General features: G+C 38.8%; 1 protein-coding gene and 1 gene segment (V, D, J or C); both read left to right on the top strand.

Moving 5' to 3' along the window:
• The first annotated feature begins 7,931 nt into the window (after positions 1-7,931).
• Positions 7,932-10,305, top strand: LOC122994061. The segment is given in 3 exon segments: positions 7,932-8,181; positions 8,272-8,596; positions 10,278-10,305. Coding segments are annotated over 3 exon segments (399 nt in total).
• Positions 10,306-12,763: 2,458 nt separating this feature from the next.
• LOC122993827 (myosin heavy chain, embryonic smooth muscle isoform-like) lies at positions 12,764-15,564 on the top strand. The gene is made up of 9 exons (XM_044368296.1): positions 12,764-13,041; positions 13,125-13,166; positions 13,334-13,396; positions 13,591-13,632; positions 13,718-13,780; positions 14,045-14,107; positions 14,219-14,281; positions 14,498-14,626; positions 15,211-15,564. Exons 1-9 carry the CDS (start codon positions 12,786-12,788, stop codon positions 15,492-15,494), a joined length of 1,005 nt encoding a protein of 334 aa, XP_044224231.1. The 5' UTR covers positions 12,764-12,785; the 3' UTR covers positions 15,495-15,564.
• Positions 15,565-21,324: the final 5,760 nt, after the last annotated feature.

The raw sequence follows: 21,324 nt of genomic DNA, 5'->3' as shown, positions 1-21,324 counted from the left end.
GTCCTGCTCCTTCTTACTCGTTGTCAGGAGACTACTACTGTAGCTGCATTGAAACGTACACTTCCCTTTCCACATGACCACGTGGCCTAAAGGACAAGGCCTCTGACTTCGGATCAGAAGATTGAGGGTTTGAATCCCTTCGTGGTTGGCTATCCCTGCTTGCATTGCATATGTGTCTGTTGAGTGAAGAAAACCCCAACGAGAGGCTGTGAACATGTACATCAACCTATGTGACATTGCTGATCATGGGTAAAATCTGCTAGTAGTCACAGAAACACAGCAGATTAAACAAAGTGTTTGGCTTTAGGAACTTACAGGAAGTATGTGTTTCCTGTGATTAACATCTGTATCAGAGGGGGTACCTGTAAATATTCTGCACCATCGCTCTGCTTATTATGGGAACATTCAGCAGGAGTAACGCTTTGGAGGAATCCTGGTTAACGTCAGTTCCTTCAAATCAAGGCATTGTGTGTTTCCTGCCATGAAGATTTGTATGCAGAGCGTTGGCTTTTCAATGTTTGGAACCACAACATTGCTGATTGTGATGAAAAACTACTCATGAGTGGAGTAATGCTTTGGAGGAACTGTGCTATAAATGTGTTTGGTGTGTACACCAGCATTATGCAGAGAAAACCTACTTCTGTCATGGAATAACTTTGAGATGGACAGCAGCAAAGTCACCAGCAATGTGGGAGGAAATTCAACCTTCTGGGGGTTACACAGTCCCAACTGTCAATAGGCTGCCTATACTGTAAGGCAGGTTCAGGAAGTGCTACCATCGTCCTCCCCCCATCGCTTCAATTGGATGCGTCCATCCATGTAATGTCAGAGGTCAAGCAGGAAATAAATCAAGATGGAAAGAGTGGAGTTTGAATCTAAAATAACGCTAGCCGATACAAATGGATGAAGGTCCCAAAAAACAAAAAGGTTGAGCAGAAAAGGTCAGAGAGAAAAAGAAAAAGAATCATGAGGCTGATGCTGCAAAATGTTTCAAGTTAACACATTTATTCAAAATATCGATGCCACTGCCAACCAAAATCCTGTTAGCGTTAGCATGGCTAGCTGCAGTGATAACATTAACAGTCCATGGCCAGATGAAGAGGAGGAGGAAGAGTCTGGACAGATGAGCAGCAGGCTGATTCCAGTGGAGAGCAGGAGCAAGAAGAGGAGGACGCTGCCGAGGACGAGTGAAAGCTGCATAACCTCCAGCAGGTGATACTGCTAACGTTAGCTCATGTAGTGACAGTGTTAACAGCAGAGCTCCGAACCTGACGCTCTCTGTTACACAAGTAGCATGCAAGAGCAGCTTCATCAAGAATAGATTACGGAGCACTACATTTAGAAGCGTTCATGTTTATGGCTACAGAATAAAACTTTCTTATAGCTTCAGACACTGATGGAATGATGTAATCCACAGGATGGCAGAGAAGAGACGTCTTCTCACCGCCTAAGGTAGGACATGCTATTCTATTCTATTCTGTTCTATTCTATTCTATTCTATTCTATTCTATTCTATTCTATTCTATTTGTTGCTTATGCTGTTTTTTAAATGATGTCAGCTGATTGGTCACACTGGGTCCACTCCATTAGGCTGCAGGCCTGCTGCTTGTCACAGCCTGACAATACCAGTGAGTGAATGTTTAAATAGTGTCGGTAGCATGAAATCCTGACTGTTAAGCCTGATGTGTGAATTGCATCAGATCAGCTGCAAACACAATGTTGGATGATTGACTATTAATAGTTCTCACAATAACAGATCATCAATGAATTAAATCCTAAATACTCCTCTTGGGCTGCTGATTTGTCCTCTAAGCTATTTCTTGTCTATTTATTTATTTATTATATTATTTTATGAAACCCTGTAAGTACACCTGTTGTTTGGGTTCTAACTTGATATCTATTGCTTAGCTTATATGTTATAAATACCCTGTTATTGCTTTATGCAACTCATAAGTGTGTTTGTTGGGGATAAATGTTGCCGGTCCAGATGAGAATAGCCAGGGCAGAATTTTGTTCCCAGTCTGACTCTGCAGCCCACAGTGACAGAAAACACAAACTCAAACTCAAACACAACCTGACAGATTTTTGATGCTTCTGTAGTTTCACATGACAACAGATCAGTCATGTAAAAGCTGCTCCAGGCAAAGTTTTTATGTTGACAATGAAGACATAAGAGAAGAGAAAGAGTCCTGCGATGGTGATATAACTGGTAGGATGTCAGTATACACATCCTCCTTACTGGGATCAATGATGTCACAGTGATGTCATTAAGGGAGGAGGGGCTTCCTCTACAGATGGGAGAAGCCCAGCTGTCCCCATCAGAAAGTAAGCAGACTTCAGTAAGTTGACTTTGAGGATTACTGAGCTGTTTATCTTTGAACATGTTGCTTTTAGTGCCAGCTCTGCTCCTCTGTATATTCACTGGTAAGTCACATTTTATTCATTTTATTAATTAGTTGAATTCAATGGCAAGAACATTCATATCTGATAATGTAATTAAAGCAGCTACATAGTTACTGAAGCACAGAACAAGAAGCCCAAGAAAATGTAAATTTGTTCACTAACTTCTGGATTTAAATATTTTCATGTAGGTGTCAGCTGTGAAGAACTCACTGCAGTCAAGAATGAAGAGAACAGTTTGGAGGGCAGCGCTGTTACTCTGTCCTATAAATACCCAAAACTTAAATCTAGTGATTATTTCTTCTGGTATCGACAATATCCAGGAAAACCACCAGAGTTCATCATCTCTCATTCAGGAACTGGAAAGATATTAAATGCTCTAATTTCTGGACTGGAGATTACAGTGGAGGGAGAACAAATCCATCTGCAGATCTCCTCTGCTGCAGTGTCTGACTCTGCTGTGTACTACTGTGCTCTGCAGCCCACAGTGACAGGAAACACCAAAACTCTGTACAAAAACCTTTGGAGCAAAGACAACAGAATACTCCACAACATCCACTAGAGGGAGTCACACACTGTTAAACTTCAGTGGTTTGTTTTCAAACAGTCTAGAGTTATTGTGGTGTACTACAGGGTTCAACCTGAGGTCCTCTCATCTTCAATTTACACTTTTCCTTTGGGTTAAGATTTGTTGTCTAAAACACAGATTTCAGCTGTTTTAGTGATGAAACTTGATGGTATATTACATTAAAATACAGTCATTATGGCAGCTGGTGTGTTACATGTTAAGTGCTGCTGTTTCAGACTTTCCTACAGTTCAGTGATTCTAGAACTGAGATCCTTCAACTTGTGAAAATTCTGTCAACAAGTTGAAATCAAACCTTGTTCAGCTGTCCATTAATGTGAAGCATATTGCTCATAGTCTGTGTATAATATCTGATGCTGAGCTTTCCTTTCATTATCAGCTGACTTCAGTTGTACAATGATGTAACACTTTTGTCTCTACTGTAGGAGCATAACATCAGGTCCTTTTTGTTTTTGTAAACCCTGAAAAGGTGATCCATCCTTTAAATAATCACAGCTACATGTCTGGAACTCCCTGTATAAAGGGGTCACTAAAAAAACATTTCCCTCTTCCAGCTGATATAAAATCATGCTAACAGTCTGTTAACTGTGAGCAGGAATCTTTGGGAAACTCACAGTTTCTGTTCACTGGTTCACACAGGTTTTCAAGGTTTTGGCCCAGAGGACAAATAAGACACATAATGATCACTGATTACTTTTATAAAAACATGAGGCAATTCTCTGCATGATGACAGTGTTCCTCAGTGACGGCGTATAAATTCAATCTGTGTTTCTCTTGTTGAAGCAAATGTGTGATGTGGACGCTACAGACAATAAACTTTATCTCCAACAGGCAGAGTGACATTCAAGAGTTAACAGAATGAATCTTATCCATATTTTACACTTATTCTCATCATGCATAAAATATTAAATGGCTATACTCAAAGAAAACTAATATCATTTTTCTGAGTGATTTATAATTTAATCAGATAGGTTTCCTCATAATTACTAAATAATTACTACCTCATACACCTATTTCCTTTATCTATTTAATCTCTAATGAAAACCGTCATTTAGTACAAGTCTCCTGACTGAACTGTTACTGAGGATGAAGTGATGATGTGAAAAATATATTTCTGTTATAAACTGAAATTATTTAAATGTAAAATCACTTTTTGTATCCAACATGAGTGAAACATGATTTATATGATGGTGACTGCAGCATCAGAGTTTCCAGAGTTGAAGGTAGAGGAAGAGTAACTGAGAGAAGTGAAAATACAGATCTAAGAGGAGACGGAGAGATTCAGGGAGGAGCTAAGCTGTTACTGAACTATAGAAGAGAGATGAACTTCCATATTCAGCAGAGTTCAATACACAAACCACAAACATTACCTTCATTCAACATGCTGGCATTGGACTATTATGTATTTTCTTTACTGTTTCTAGTCATTCTGACAGGTATGAAAGTTTCTGCATGAAAAAAATTCAATTCCACTTTTGTCTGAATGTGATTCCTTGATCGTGACTTTAACATGTTATAACAGAGTTATCTCTTCCTTTAGGTGTCAGCTGTCAAGAACTCACTCCAGTCAACAATGAAGAGAACAGTTTAGAAGGCAGCACTGTTACTCTGTCCTACAAATACTCCAGACCAGCAACTGGTTCTGATCGATTCTTCTGGTATCGACAATATCCAGGAAAACCACCAGAATTCCTCATCTCTCACACAGGAACAGAAAGTCTGATATCAGATCCAGTATCTAGACTGTCTTTTAATGTGAGTGAAGATAAAACCCAAATGGATCTGCAGATTTCCTCTGCTGCAGTGACAGACTCTGCTCTGTACTACTGTGCTGTGAGGCCCACAGTGACAGCAAACCCACAGTCTCTGTACAAAAACACAAGCTGACACACTGACAAGCTGCTGGAAGCCTTTTTTCCACACTGTTGTACTGAACTTTTTACCTCCACTAGAGGGCCACATTATCAAGTAGGCGGTGCACTACTTCTGCACTGTGTTCAACCATTCTGTCAATAATAACTGCTGCTGTGAAGAGAACAATTCTCAGACTGAATGTTGAACATCAGATAGTTTCTCCTGTTGATTTAAACCTTGTTGTAGAGATGGAACATTGGCTGTGGATTATTCTTGCTGCTCTTTTCTTTGGTAAGACAGAAAGCAGAATGTGTTTCCTTTCTCAACAGTTTTTAACACAGAACTGAGCTATAAGTGCTTTTAATGTCCATCATAGAGGGAACAGGTAATTTCTGCTGCCATTTATAACTTTTTTAGAAAAAAAGATGTGGTTCAGTCTGACAGACAGCAGTCAGTAAAAAACAGACTATTCTAGATGTGTCAGTGTCTGCTAGGTAACTCTTTAAAGCTGCTGATTGTTCTCCTTTAATCAATCATCTTTATTGATTCATCTCTTCCTCTGCATGTTCTGTTCTTCCCCAGAGTGTAAAGGACAAGACAGCGTGACCCAGCCAACAGGAGATGTCATTGCTACTGAAGGAGACACAGTTACACTTGCTTGTACATTTCAGAGTGGAAATCCAACTTTGTTCTGGTACAAACAAGAAGTAAATGATTTTCCAAAGTATATGCTGCAGCGTTACAAGTCTGGTGGAGGAGATAATGCTGCAGAGTTCCAGGAAGACAGATTTGATGCTACAGTTAACGGGACATCAGTTCCTCTGAAGATCCAGAAGCTGCAGCTGTCTGACTCTGCTGTGTACTACTGTGCTCTGCAGCCCACAGTGACAGGAAACACCAAAACTCTGTACAAAAACCTTTGGAGCAAAGACAACAGAATACTCCACAACATCCACTAGAGGGAGTCACACACTGTTAAACTTCAGTGGTTTCTTATCAAACAGTCTAGATTCTTTTCCCTCATGAGACACAGTTGTGATGAAGAGTTTTACAAATGAATGTCATTTGACATATGAGTCTCCTCCTACTGACTGCAGAGGTGGCTGCATGGCAGAGAGCTGTTTGATTCCAGCTGTGAACATCAGACCAAACACAACTCACAAAACCACTCAACACTTATTCAAACTCAACATTCACTTACAGCACATTTCACTTGTGTAACCATGGAAACACTGGCTGTCATTTTACTGTTTTCAGCTCTTGTAGGTACGTATGTTTTTGTCATTGTGTGATATTTTCCAAATGATGGATATTTGACTCTGGAACAGAACTTTAATACAACATGTTTCCTTCACTAGGTAACACCTTGGAAGATGATATTACTGCCAGCAGTGCTGAAGTGTTTTCATCAGAGGGCCGTAGTGTTACTCTGTCCTGTAACTATTCAAATAAAGCTGATAATCTCCAGTGGTATCGACAAGATCCTGGATCAGTTCCTCAGTTCCTTCTCCTGATCACTCAATCAACATCTCCTACTGTGGTGAATGCAAAACCTCCACACCCTCGACTGACTGTTAAACTGAATAATGAGAGAAATCGAGTTGATCTGCAGATCTCCTCTGCTGCAGTGTCTGACTCTGCTGTGTACTACTGTGCTCTGCAGCCCACAGTGACAGGAAACACCAAAACTCTGTACAAAAACCTTTGGAGCAAAGACAACAGAATACTCCACAACATCCACTAGAGGGAGTCACACACTGTTAAACTTCAGTGGTTTGAATCTTCACATATTTGACTCAGCCCTACAAAAGACTCATCTGTATCCAACATGTGTGAAACCTGGATTATGATGGTGACTGCAATATCAGTATCAGTGTCATTTCCACAGTTAAATCACAGAAGTGTAACAGAATGATGCCCTGATAATCTTCAGTCATCAATCAGGCAGAACCTTGGTGCCTTATCTTCATCTTATCGGTCTTGCCTGCACAATCTTGGTGTAATTTTCGACCAATCCATGAGTTTTGAAGCGCATGTTAAGACGCTAACTCAATCATGTTTCTTTCACCTGAGAAACAGCCAAACTCCGGTCTGTAGTGTCAAGAAATGAAATGGAAATGTTAATACATGCTTTTATATCATCCCCTTTGGACTACTGTAACTCTCTTTTTACCTGCCTTAATAAATCTTCCATACACTGCTTACAAACTGTCCAAAATGCTGCTGCTAGGCTTTTAACACAATCCAACAGATGGTCACATATAACTCCTATTTTAATCTCATTGCACTGGCTTCTAGTAAATTTTAGAAGTCATTTTAAATATTTGGTGCTCACTTATAGAGCCCTACATGGCTCCAAAGTACATTACAGTCCTTCTGCACCCCTACACCACTAGTCGAGCTCTTAGATCCTCCACCCAGGGCTTTCTAAGTGTACCTCGTACACATTTTAAGACCCACAGAGATCATGCTAAGCTTTGGAATAGTTTTCCGACAAGCTTAAGGTCTTTGGATAATGTAGACTCCTTTAGTAGTATGTGCTATTTTATCTTAATTTGTCTATTTTATCTGCTCTTCTTGTATATTTTATCTGGTGTCTTTTCTTTTTATTCATTCTGATTGCATTTTATTTTATTTTATTTTATTTCTTTGACTGTGAAGCACTTTGTGACTGGTGTTTGTGAAAGGTGCTATATAAATAAACTTTGTTTGCTTGCTTACAGTCCAGATGAAGTGAAAGCTGAGCGGGAGACATCTACTCTTCCATAGAGTCCAGATGATTCATAAAACCTGAAGCTTCCACAACAACTCCACCATCTTTACATTTGACGTCTGACGGCTGCAGAGGACCAAAAGACACTAAACTGTCAATTTATATTCAAGAGGAAATAAATTCTGAAAAGAACTTAAAAAGTCATAAATTGTTCAAATATTCATTCTCAGTTTTCAGCTTTTAAGATGAAAAATATTAAAGAAGCAGCAGCAGGTTCAGGAATATTATCACCTTTTATATGTTGAGGATCAAAGTGAGTCTGCACCAGATGTAAAACAGGAAACATTAAATCTCCAGTGATGACTACATACAAGACAAGCTATGCTAGGAAAGGAGAGAGGCACAAACATGTGTTTAGTGTAAAGTTGTCAGTAGGAGGAATAACACAGGGCTGTGAATGAGCTCTGTCACTGTGATCAGACTCCTCCTTTAAATCCACCAACTTAGTGTTGATGAAGACTAAACAGAGATCAGAGTCTTCTTTATACTCGCTGTAGCTCAGAGTTACTCAACACTGCAGATATGACGTCTCTGTTCATCTCAGTGTTGCTGGCTGCTATGTGCCTTGGTATGAACACAGCTCTGTTTCTGTCATATCAATCCAACATTGACATGATTCTTTAACAGCTCACTGATACTGTTTGTTGCTGTTTTACAGAATGCAGAGCACAAAAAGACAACGTGCTGCAACCAAAAGGAGATGTGACTGCTGCTGAAGGAGAGGCAGTAACACTTGACTGTCAATATAACAGCAGTGTTACAAATTATTACCTCTTCTGGTACAAACAGGATGGAAACAACAGCCCCAAATTCATCCTGAGCCGCTTTAAACTGGACGAAGGGAACACACCAGATGAGTTTAAGGAAAGATTTTCATCCACACTGGATTCCAACTTAAGATCAGTTCCTCTGAAGATCCAGAAGCTGCAGCTGTCTGACTCTGCTGTGTACTACTGTGCTCTGCAGCCCACAGTGACAGGAAACACCAAAACTCTGTACAAAAACCTTTGGAGCAAAGACAACAGAATACTCCACAACATCCACTAGAGGGAGTCACACACTGTTAAACTTCAGTGGTTTCTTATCAAACAGTCTAGATTCTTTTCCCTCATGAGACACAGTTGTGATGAAGAGTTTTACAAATGAATGTCATTTGACATATGAGTCTCCTCCTACTGACTGCAGAGGTGGCTGCATGGCAGAGAGCTGTTTGATTCCAGCTGTGAACATCAGACCAAACACAACTCACAAAACCACTCAACACTTATTCAAACTCAACATTCACTTACAGCACATTTCACTTGTGTAACCATGGAAACACTGGCTGTCATTTCACTGTTTTCAGCTCTTGTAGGTACGTATGTTTTTGTCATTGTGTGATATTTTCCAAATGATGGATATTTGACTCTGGAACAGAACTTTAATACAACATGTTTCCTTCACTAGGTAACACCTTGGAAGATGATTTCTATAGAAATCAGTCAAATGAACAGTTGATCAGTTTGTGTCCACAGAGTAACACTGTACAGTTGACATTTTCCACTGTCTTCTCCTCTCAGCCTCATGAACAATGTTAGTCTAATGGCTTCATTTTCTCTACTTTTTCCAGGACTAATAGCTGGAGACACAATCTCTCCTGTAAAAGAACAAGTCAGTGGAAGAGAAGGAGAATCTGTCACACTCACATGTACCTATGAGACAACCGATACTGGTCCTGCACTTTTGTGGTACAAACATCATTCTGACCTTCAGGCACCTCAGTTTATACTCTGGAAAGGAGCAAAATCAGCAAGTCATCAAGAATATATTCCTGATAAACGATATGAATCCAAAACATCAGATACATCAACTGAGCTGACCATACAGAATCTAACCCTGGCAGACACAGCTCTCTACTACTGTGCTGTAGACACACAGTGATAGAAAGTGTAGAAGAGGCTGTACAAAAACCTGAACACAGATATCTGACTACTCTTCAAAGAGGAGGGAAGTGGTATTCAAACCACAGCTTCATATCAGATGGATTCTGCTAATTCCTGTTTTATCAGAGTCACTGTGGTTACAGCTGCTAATGAAACACTGTGGGAGGATTCACATGAGCAGCAAATCCACATAAACCAGCTGGATGATGCTTCAAACACAAGACACCATCAAACATAAAGTGACATAAAACTGTGTTGAACAAAAACCTGAAGTTACTGGTCGGGTTAAAAAGTGAATGTAATGAAAATATGAGAGTGTTTGTTTCATACTGTCAGTTTTTATCATGAGCTGTTTCCATTAGACATTCAACAAGGGTGTCTGCTGCCTCCACTGTTTGAACTACGAGTGTGAATGAGATATGGTCACTGACTTCATGTTGTCTTCAGGTATTTACATTTGTTGACATAAGAACTGTCAGTTGTCAGTGTTTTACTATTATCTACCTGATAAAAGTTTTAAGTTATGTAAACCAGGACAGAAAAGACTCAAACTTTCACTGTTTCCAGGTTTTCAAGCCTCTCATGAGCTGTTCTGGATAAGAACGTCAGCAGAAAAGACTGTTACAAGGATGTTTAATATAGAAAAACAGGGAATTCATCTTCATCTTTACCCAAAGTTGTGGGATATTAAATATGTAGATGAAGTATTTCTTACCTTTCTGTCCACTGTTTTATCCTTCAGGGGTGTAGCAGCTGTGAAATATAGGTGATCCCTCTGGAAACTAAAAATAAACTAAACAAGACACATAAATAAATGAACAAAAAACCTCTTCCATGGACGACCTGAACAAGTTCTGCTGTGAAATTATAATTTGACTTTAAAGTCAATCTTTGTCTTTTGATCTGAAAATCAACTAAATTAAAAAAATTAAAGATGCAAGCAGCGTTGAACGGGCCCTTGTGCCTCCGAGCACGTCAGGCTGCGGTGCAATCGAAGGGCTTCTGTCACGGGCATGTAGATGTCTTCAGACAGTGCAAGAAGGAGATAAACATCACTTCCTTTGTCCACTATTTTGCCTGCTGCTGGGGCTGCTTCACTGAAATTTCGTAGGGGGCGCTATTCAGCCAGTTTGCATCACTGATGGAATATTGTCATGTAGACGTGTTCACTCTTATCAAGCATGTAAAGTACACATGTCAATCAAACTTTGACCAGGTCATGTGGATTAAAAGTCTTTACTTCTCTAAAAATAGACTTGATGAAAATTAGGAAGTGAATTTGTTTTACACACAAAGTCATCAAGAGTTTTCAATTTACTAATTGAAATACAAGTGAATGGACCCAAAACTTGCATAATTTTGATGACACAGGTGTGAACAAGACAGACATGTCTTACCCTACACAAAATTCTCATCCTGTCAATCATGTTAGTGAATGACCACAACTCCTACAGTGACACTCTGTGGATCATCTATGCACCTTAGAGCTTTATATGGTGCAGCAGAGTCTTTACATATTTGGACACTACATGTTTTTTGTTGTGTTGGCTTTGCTCTGCAGCACTACTTGCAATAAATTCTTTAAAAACACACTTTAATACACATCAGATGAGTTGTAGCCCTTTACAACCTGAGTCTGGGAAACAAACACAGTTTCTCTGTGTCCTCTTAGAAGGTTTGAGCCAGGTCATTGGTACTTTGCCAACATTGACACATGTGTGTGATATTGTGCTGTGCAAATACATTTCACTCAGTGACTGATAAGGTTCTGGCGGTGAAGTGAGCTTCTCTTTTATGCAGTTTTGTAAAACCTTTTCCAAACCTTTGCACAGATGTTTCTGTGTAGTTTCAAAAAAACAAGAAAATTATAGTCAGAGGAGCCTACTACTTCACATTCTCTGCATGGGAAAGATGGATAATGACTTGGATTGGTGCTAATCTCTACCACAATGGCAAGAGAGGGACATGGAATTCTAATTACTATGATGAACATGGCTATATCAGTGTTACTAATGCATTGGTTCTACAGCTGGAAAAGGAGGATGTGGTCTACATGGTTTTACCTGCAGACCATGGTATATGGGATGATACCTATGATCATACTACCTTTAGTGGATTCCTGCTTTTTCCTCTGTGAGACTCATGAGAATGTCTTCACCCCAAAAAATGTTTTGCATAGTTTGTAAAAAAGTCATACAATATATATATAAATATATATGTATATGAAAGGGTGCACATTGTTGCTGTGTTGGCTTTGCTCTGAAAGATTTGAAACAAAAGAATGACTATGAGGTTAAAATGCTGACTCTAAGCTTTAATTTGGGGATATTGAAACCTGAGTCTGGGAAAAGCAGCCCATACACACAAAAAGATCAGAGACTGAAATCCCACTTATCAGTTGTTTAGTTCTGATGAGGATCTGATGATCATTCAACATTAAAGGTTCACAACTTTTCAAATCTGTCTTAAAACAACAGTCAGGTGTCATATATGAGCAGTGAAAGAGGTTTTCCTCGCTGTAATCATTCCTCCTGTTCATACTGGATATGAAAAGATCCTTCAAATGTGCTTTCAATGGAAGTGATGGAGGCCAAAAGTCATTTTGTGCACAAATGTATTTAAAAGTCTGTGTGAAGCTTTTATTCAGCTTCATCAGTCTGAGTTAGTCATATCAAGTGGATATCTGACACATTTACAGTCTTTGTGTTTCCTCAGACAGTGTTTCCCTGTTGAGCTGCAGGTTGAAGTATAGTAACAAAAAGAGGAACTTTGGCACTAAAAAGACTGTAACGTTGAAAGATATCTACTTGATTTGACTCATTTGGACGCTGAAGCTTCATATTAGCTTCAGATAAACTTTTAAATATATTTCTGTACAGAAGGAGGACTGTGGATTTTGCCCCTATCACTTACATTATAAGTGCATTTTGAATTGATCCTCTAATGGTCAGTATGAACAGGAACATTTTAATGTTCATAAGGGCACCCGACTGTTGTTTTAAGAGAGACCTGAAAGATTGTGAGCCCGTCCTTTAATGTTGTTATTTTGAAGGAAAGAACATCCTTCTAACTAGTTGTAGTCTGCAGTTCAGTGTTCAAGGATCTTTGGTGCTATTTTTACATTTGTTATCAGACACCTGGTTCATTCTCATACAGCACTTCAGTGACCTGTTTTACGTGTTTATAAAGACGGGAGCTGAGCGAGACGTGTCAGACTGCGTCTTGCTGTCTAAAGAGGTGATATTTCACAATGAGGCGTGCTGCAGCTTTTCTGGCGTTGCTGCTCTGTCTGTACTGGACGAGGGCTCAGGGTGAGAGTGGAGGGCTGACAGAGAATGATGTCACTAAGACAGATGTTCAGTCTGAGATCCTGAGTGTCAAAGCAACCAGTGATCAGACTAACATCACCCCTGATATCTGGGCTGAGCTGAAGGAGCTGAGAGACATGGTGGTCCAACACAGTGTGGAGCTGAAGAAGATGGAGAAGCTGGAGCAAGAGAATACAGGTTCATTCACATAGTGCTAAACAGACTCATGCAATGTTCACATATTCATCACTTTTAGGACTAATTTACTGCTTTTATTCCAGCCATACAGGCCAGACTGACAGCCAGTGAAATCAAGAATGCAGGTAGATATTTATATTTTATTAAATGATATATAATTCATTCATGTTTGTGATGTTTTTCCTGTCAAGCACAAGAGTTGAATGTATCCAAATCTTTAAGGTGTTTACTCAGATTAATATCTAAGATTCAAAATGGAAAAAAAAGAAAAAAACTTTAATTGTATTCACAGTTTTGGAGGCCAGAATGACCGCCAGTGACAACAAAGTGGAGGAGCTCGAGAGAGAGAACACAGGTAAAAAAAAGAAACATTTTAAAAAATGACATTTTATGTTGGAAAACATGTTGTTGTTTTAAAGTCTATCAGATGTGAAGCCCAAAAGTGATGAAAGAGGAGTAAAAAGATCTATTTAGCAGGAACAAGTTTAACATATTGATGAATTTTTACATGTGGATGTTAATCTTAATTTATTTCCTCCTCTAATGCAGATCTTCTAGCCAGAGTAACAGCAACAGAAAATAAGAGCACAGGTAGGTTTACATAGTGATCAAGGAAAAATGTGAAACTGCAGATCATAGTCCTACTTTACAATAAGAGTTTTAAATGTTTTCACAGTCTTGGAGGCCAGAATGACCGCCAGTGACAACAAAGTGGAGGAGCTCCAGAGAGAGAACACAGGTAAGCTTAAAAACATCACAGTGTGGAAATGAAACTGAGTTTATTATGTTAGCAATGAGAACATATAAAGGGTAAGTTTCATTAATGATGTTTCGGTGGGAAAACTTTAAACATCACAGAGCACAGATGAGCTACAAAAATCAATAAAAAGCAAAAATAGCATTGTATGTTTGAAATATAAACATATACATATAATGTCATTTTACACTTGACTGTTGGTCGACTGTAAACCTTTCATAATAGTGACTAGAAATGTGTTCACAGATTTGAAGGCCAGATTGAACACTGCTGAAAATGTGGTGGAGGAGCTCAAGAGGGAGAACACCGGTAAGCTGCAAAACACACAGCTGCCAGTTTATTAGATACACATACAGGTATTTCAAGTTCCAGTTATGTAGTTTACCTCCTTTACAATAAAAATGATGAATGTGTTCACAGTGTTGGAGGCCAGAATGAGCTCCAATGAGCTCCAGGTGGAGGAGCTCAAGAGAGAGAATGCAGGTGAGCTGCTTATATCATTAATAAAAAGTCAAAAAGTCATATTATGGTAGCAGTGAGAATGGCAACGGTAAATCAAGGCTCATCCTCTGTACAGCAGCAGCAGGATGCAGAGTGACATGAATACAGTTATTAAATGAGGCAGAAGTGACATTTTGCAGCTGTTACTGATGTGAGAGGAAAATATTCTCTCTATGTGTGTCCTCCACATTCACACAGATCGACCAAAGGTGGTGTTTTCTGTCGGCCTTACTGACGCAGGAGCAGTTGGACCCTTCAATACTGCCATCACACTTAAGTTCAGTAAAATTTTCACCAACATCGGCCAGGCTTATAACCCAACTACAGGTACGTACACCTCTTTCACCTACTCACACTGTTTTTGTTTGAATTATTACACAATCTCATAGATTTATGATCTAACTTATCATTTTTTGGAATTGCCTTTTCATACATAACTTTTATTGCATCCCTAGTTGTCTAAGTGTGGAATATCTCTCTTTAAATTCTCTGTCTCTCCATTTTTCATATTTTTTCCATTTTTGTATTTCTTGTCCTCTCAGTAGGCTAGTTCTGAGTTGGAAGCTCTTATAAAGCTCTTTCAGATAAAGTATGTTATACTGGGATATACATGATGCCATTTTGGTGAAGGGACTTTCTCTTTTACATAGTTTGCACATGTTTTAAAGTATTATGTAGTTATTTCCATTCTATTTAGCAGCTTCTTTTATTCTGATGGGTTCTTTCTGTGAAAGCTTTGATAGTTTTCACTTGTATTTGGTTTGGTTTGTGTTTTCACTGAATTGACTCGTCGATCAGATTTCTAACACAGTCTAACATACAAGGACTTGGCAACAAATCCCCAGAATTAGACAAACACCTATAAAGCCTGATCAAATCAATGAATAGACTGAATTCCTCCTTTGTTGCAGGTGTCTTTACAGCCCCAGTCAGAGGAGCCTACTCCTTCAGATTCCATGGGTTTGAAACACGGTCTTCACATTGGATGGGTATTGAACTGTATCACAATAACAAGAGAATCACTGTTAGTTATGATATAAATGACGACCATGGTTATGTCTCCGTGTCTCATGGGTTTATTCTCCAACTGGAAAAGGGAGATATGATCTATCTGGTTCTCCCCTCAAACTACATTGTTTTTGATAATGACTATAATGGTACCACTTTTAGTGGATTCCTACTTTTTGCTATGTGAGGTCTGCTGTAAAAACAACACAGTTGATTACATGATGTCACAACATTACACTATTAAAAATATCAAATCCAAATAAGCTGTTTGTATGTATGTATTTTTGTCTGGTTACATGAACAAGACACAGGAAGAAAAAGTTCTCTACTGACAATATCAACAACTTCTCCACAGTTTAAAAAACAAGGTACATTTTAGTGTTTGTTTCTTTTTTCATAAATAAAACCTAAACCAAACCCATCCTGCAAAACTTGCCTGAAATTCATCCAAACCCAAACAGATCACACCCTCCGCTTCTTTATTTTTAATTCTTTTAATTTTTTCTTTCTTTTCTTCACATGCTGTCCCCTCTTACCTATCTGTGTCCTTTTATGTTTTGTAAACCAATATCATCTCCTGAAGTAGTGACAATATTCTCTGACTCCATACACAACTGTCTTATGAAGAGAGAACATAGCAACCTTTTTGTGAAAAACATTACAGTTTTGGAGACCAGAATAAACACAAGTGAAAATGTGGTTGTGGAGCTCAATATAGACATCATGAGTAAGCTACAAAAACATTATTAAAAAATAAAAAGTGCATATAATGTTAGAAAACATGTATTTGCAATTTGTGACGTGCAAAAGTAACTGGAAAGGAGTCAAAAGATTTAACAGAAATGAAACATCTTGGGTTGTTAATCAACTAATCTATTTAACCTATTAATTTTTCCCCTCAATTGCAGATCTTTTGGTCAGAGAAAACTGAGAATAGGAGTACAGGTAGGCCTACATAGTAATCAAGACAAAATGTGAAAACTGCAGACCATAATCTTATTTCACAATAAAAGTGATGAATGTGTTGACAGTGTTGGAGACCAGTATGAGCTTCAAGAGAGAGAACGCAGGTAAAAAGAAAAAGAAAAAGAAAATTACAGTAAAAATGTCATATAATTAGAAAACATGTTGTTTTAAAGTCTATCAGATGTGAAATCCAAAACTGATGAAAGAGGAGTAAAAAGATCTATTTAGAAAAAAGTTTGAAATATTGGTCAAATTTTACATGTGGATGTTAATCCTAATTTATTTCCCCTCTAATGCAGATCTTCTAGCCAGAGCCAGGCCCACAACCCAACTACAGGTAGTTTTCAGTACTGATGTGGGGAGAAGTTCTGACCCCTCACTGACTTTCTCTTCTGATGCAGGTATCTTCACAGCTCCAGTCAGAGGAGCCGACTACTTCACATTCACCATGTGGGACAACCGTACTTCAGCTTGGATTTGTGCTTATCTTAATCACCATGACAAGAGAGTGATGCATAGTTCAGACTACAGTGATAACACTGGCCATATCTCTATGTCTAATGCTTTAATTCTTCAACTAGAAAAGGGGGATGTGATCTACATGACTCTCACCTTAAACTGTGGTGTTGCGGATTACAACAACAATCATACCACCTTTGATGGTTTTCTGCTTTTCCCTCTGTGAGTGCAGCTGTGAAGTACCTACAGTTAATATTACACAGTTTCAACATTACTTAAAAAATATAAGCATTTATAAAACACAAATCACTTGTCTGTATGTTTTCTTTCTGGTTACATGAACAAGACTCTACAAGTCACAGAACACTCTCACCTAAAATAGATATAAGAAGCATTTGCACATTTTATTAAGAAGTCAACTTTAACTGTTAAACCCATGTTAGTGAATGACCACAACTCCTACAGTGACACTCTGTGGATCATCTATGCACCTTAGAGCTTTATATGGTGCAGTAGAGTCTTTACATAGCGTTGAACGGGCCCTCCCACCCTTGCGCACGTCGGAGCGTGGTGCAGTCGAAAGGCTTCTGTCACGGGCATGTAGATGTCTTCAGACAGTGCAAGAAGGAAATAAACATCACTTCCTTTGCCCACTATTTTGCCTGCTGCTGGGGCTGCTTCGCTGAAATTTCGTAGGGGGCGCTATTCAGCCAGTTTGCATCACTGATGGAATATTGTCATGTAGACGTGTTCAGGCCGGGACTCTTATCAAACATGTAAAGTTTGGTGCAGACTGGAGCATTAACAATAAAGTTATAGCAACTTCCTCTGTCATGGTGAAACATCAAATCTCAACGGTGTGAGGATGAGAATTTTGTGCAGGGTGAGACATGTCTGTCTTGCTCACACCTGTGTCATCAAAATTACGCAAGTTTTGGGCCCATTCACTTGTATTTCAATTAGTAAATTGAAAACTCTTGATGAGTTTGTGTGTAAAACAAATTAATTTCCTAATTTTCATCAAGTCTATTTTTAGAAAAGTAAAGACTTTTAACCCACATGACCTGGTTAAAGTTTGATTGACATGTGTACTGTCAGGTGTGTAGAGACAACAAGTAACTGCAGCTGGACACAGAAAAATACTCATATATTTGAATGGAGAGTGTGAGCGAACCGCTAGGTGCTCGGGCCCTAATAAAGGAAAAACTGCAGTATAGAGCTACAAATTTTAGTGTTGATTTTATTTTTCTGCAGCACTTTATCACTTAACTGTCACCCTCACTCCATTAGTTCCCTTCCCCTCATAGGTCATCCCCACTACTGAATTATAAATATAAGACCTATAATCATTGTAAAATAAATGATAATAACACCAAACTTCATATAAAGTTTGTATCTAATGTACTGTATGTATATAGACCTTTCTGCTGCTTCCTACAAAAATGAGCTGCATTCAACACCCCCCCCCCATCCTATTCTCTCTCACTCCCTCTCATTGGAGAGGAGAATTTTAGAGTACTCTTCTGGTGAAATATCCTCATAAATCCCATGACTTTGGCCAAATCTTACATTAGAAATCATATTTTAGGAGGAAACATCTCACCATTGATACAGGTTTGAAAGGGTATAGTTTAGACGTCAGAAGCCTCTGTTTGACACAAAGGTCATGCCTCCCTATTGCTTTAAGTTATAAGGGTGATGGGTGAATTTTTACATTTTATTAAATTTTTCACCACACCTGATATGCATGCCAAATTTGATAAGTTTTTGAGCATGTTTACAGGGTCAAATTTAGGGTTCAAGTGGCGTAATAATAAAGAAAAAAACAAACAAACACAAAATACAAGAGGGTCTTCGCCCTTTGGGCTCGGGCCCTAAATGTAATTTTCAGATCTTTTTTGTGTTTTTTAGTCCTGACATGTAACACAAATACAATATTACTGATATTTGTGTTTGACTTAAATGTTCAATATTATAATTTAATTAAATATAAATAGTATTTTCTTATTGATTGATATTATATCAATGTGAAAAGCACATTGAACACATTATTAGTCAGAGCTGTGAGAGCAGGGAGGAGGAGATTAAGGGAGGAGCAAAACTGTCACTGAAGTACAGAAAGACACAAACTTTCACTGTGGTGTTTCATACTAAACAACACAGACAGTTTCTTCTTATCTTCAAGATGGTGTCAATGCAATTAAGTCTGTTTTCAACTTTGTTTCTGATCACACTAACAGGTAGGTGACACACTTCATATTTACTTCTATTGATGTTTGATTGAAAACTGAGCATGAAGTTGTATGTATTCATGTTATGAGTCTTTGACAACATGTTATAACAGAGTTATCTCTTCCTTTAGGTGTCAGCTGTCAAGAACTCACTCCAGTCAACAATGAAGAGAACAGTTTAGAAGGCAGCACTGTTACTCTGTCCTACAACTACTCCAAAGAAGCTGCTGGCACTGATTATTTCTTCTGGTATCGACAATATCCAGGAAAACCACCAGAGTTCCACATGTACATCACAGGCAGTAACATCATAAAAACAGCAGACTCTCTCAAGTCAGAAAAAAGATTCTTCACTGATCTGTTTGAAGAAAAGCGTGGAGTCAAACTGCAGATCTCCTCTGCTGCAGTGTCTGACTCTGCTGTGTACTACTGTGCTCTGCAGCCCACAGTGACAGGAAACACCAAAACTCTGTACAAAAACCTTTGGAGCAAAGACAACAGAATACTCCACAACATCCACTAGAGGGAGTCACACACTGTTAAACTTCAGTGGTTTCTTATCAAACAGTCTGGATTCTTTTCCCTCATGAGACACAGTTGTGATGAAGAGTTTTACAAATGAATGTCATTTGACATATGAGTCTCCTCCTACTGACTGCAGAGGTGGCTGCATGGCAGAGAGCTGTTTGATTCCAGCTGTGAACATCAGACCAAACACAACTCACAAAACCACTCAACACTTATTCAAACTCAACATTCACTTACAGCACATTTCACTTGTGTAACCATGGAAACACTGGCTGTCATTTTACTGTTTTCAGCTCTTGTAGGTACGTATGTTTTTGTCATTGTGTGATATTTTCCAAATGATGGATATTTGACTCTGGAACAGAACTTTAATACAACATGTTTCCTTCACTAGGTAACACCTTGGAAGATGATTTCTATAGAAATCAGTCAAATGAACAGTTGATCAGTTTGTGTCCACAGAGTAACACTGTACAGTTGACATTTTCCACTGTCTTCTCCTCTCAGCCTCATGAACAATGTTAGTCTAATGGCTTCATTTTCTCTACTTTTTCCAGGACTAATAGCTGGAGACACAATCTCTCCTGTAAAAGATGAAGTCAGTGGAAGAGAAGGAGAATCTGTCACACTCACATGTACCTATCAGACAACTGCTAGCTATCCTTGGCTTTACTGGTACAAATATCATTCTGACCTTCAGGCACCTCAGTTTATACTCTGGAAAGGAGCAAAATCAGAGGATCGTGAATATATTCCTGATGAACGATATAAATCCGAAACATCAGATACAACAACTGAGCTGACCATACAGAGTCTAACCCTGGCAGACACAGCTCTCTACTACTGTGCTGTAGACACACAGTGATAGAAAGTGTAGAAGAGGCTGTACAAAAACCTGAACACAGATATCTGACTACTCTTCAAAGAGGAGGGAAGTGGTATTCAAACCACAGCTTCATATCAGATGGATTCTGCTAATTCCTGTTTTATCAGAGTCACTGTGGTTACAGCTGCTAATGAAACACTGTGGGAGGATTCACATGAGCAGCAAATCCACATCAATGACAAACCAGCTGGATGATGCTTCAAACACAAGACACCATCAAACATAAAGTGACATAAAAGCAGTGCCGCTGCTCCGCATACGCAGAGTACGCAGAGGACGTGGGGCTTCAAGTACCAGGCGGGGGCCCAAAATTAAGGTTTATAAAAATGTCATGATAATTATCACATTATTACATTTTAACACTAATTGAAAAAATATATAAATTTGTTATGGACAGGCCCACCGTTGTTTTTTTTCATTGTATGTACCCTATCACTCAATTCAGGCAAATTAGATGTTTTTACCTAATACATAAAAAGAGCCCCCCCCCCCCCCCGCCTCTTCCTGGAAATGGTACAACCTTCAAAGCCCTGGTCTGGTCTGTTGCTTTGGTTCGCTTGTAGCCTACTATCTGCCTCTCGCCTGGAGTTTGCTATATTAGCCTGCTTTATCAAGCTGTTTTTGAATGAGGCTGTTGGGCCGTGGCTACAAGTTTGGCTATCAGCAATAATTAATGATTATCAAAGATAATTGTTAATTATTAAAATCAATAAAATTATTAATAAGAATTAATAATAACGGGGCACCACCCTGGACTCAGGGAAAAAGATAGCCAATTCAGTCTCAAAGGGTACTAATCTATGAATTTGGGACTTTGATTAATAATTACTTGAATAACTATAAGCAAAATCACCATATCAATAGCTAGTAAAGGTTGAAGGATTTGGAGTTCTTTACAGAGCAGAGGTTGGCAAAACTCATTCTTGTGCAACATTAAAACAGACAAC

The sequence above is a fragment of the Thunnus albacares genome, chromosome 12 (assembly GCF_914725855.1).
Source record: "Thunnus albacares chromosome 12, fThuAlb1.1, whole genome shotgun sequence".
Lineage (NCBI taxonomy): Eukaryota > Metazoa > Chordata > Actinopteri > Scombriformes > Scombridae > Thunnus > Thunnus albacares.
Note: the sequence above shows the minus strand (reverse complement) of the source record. Positions and strands in the feature narration are given on the sequence as shown.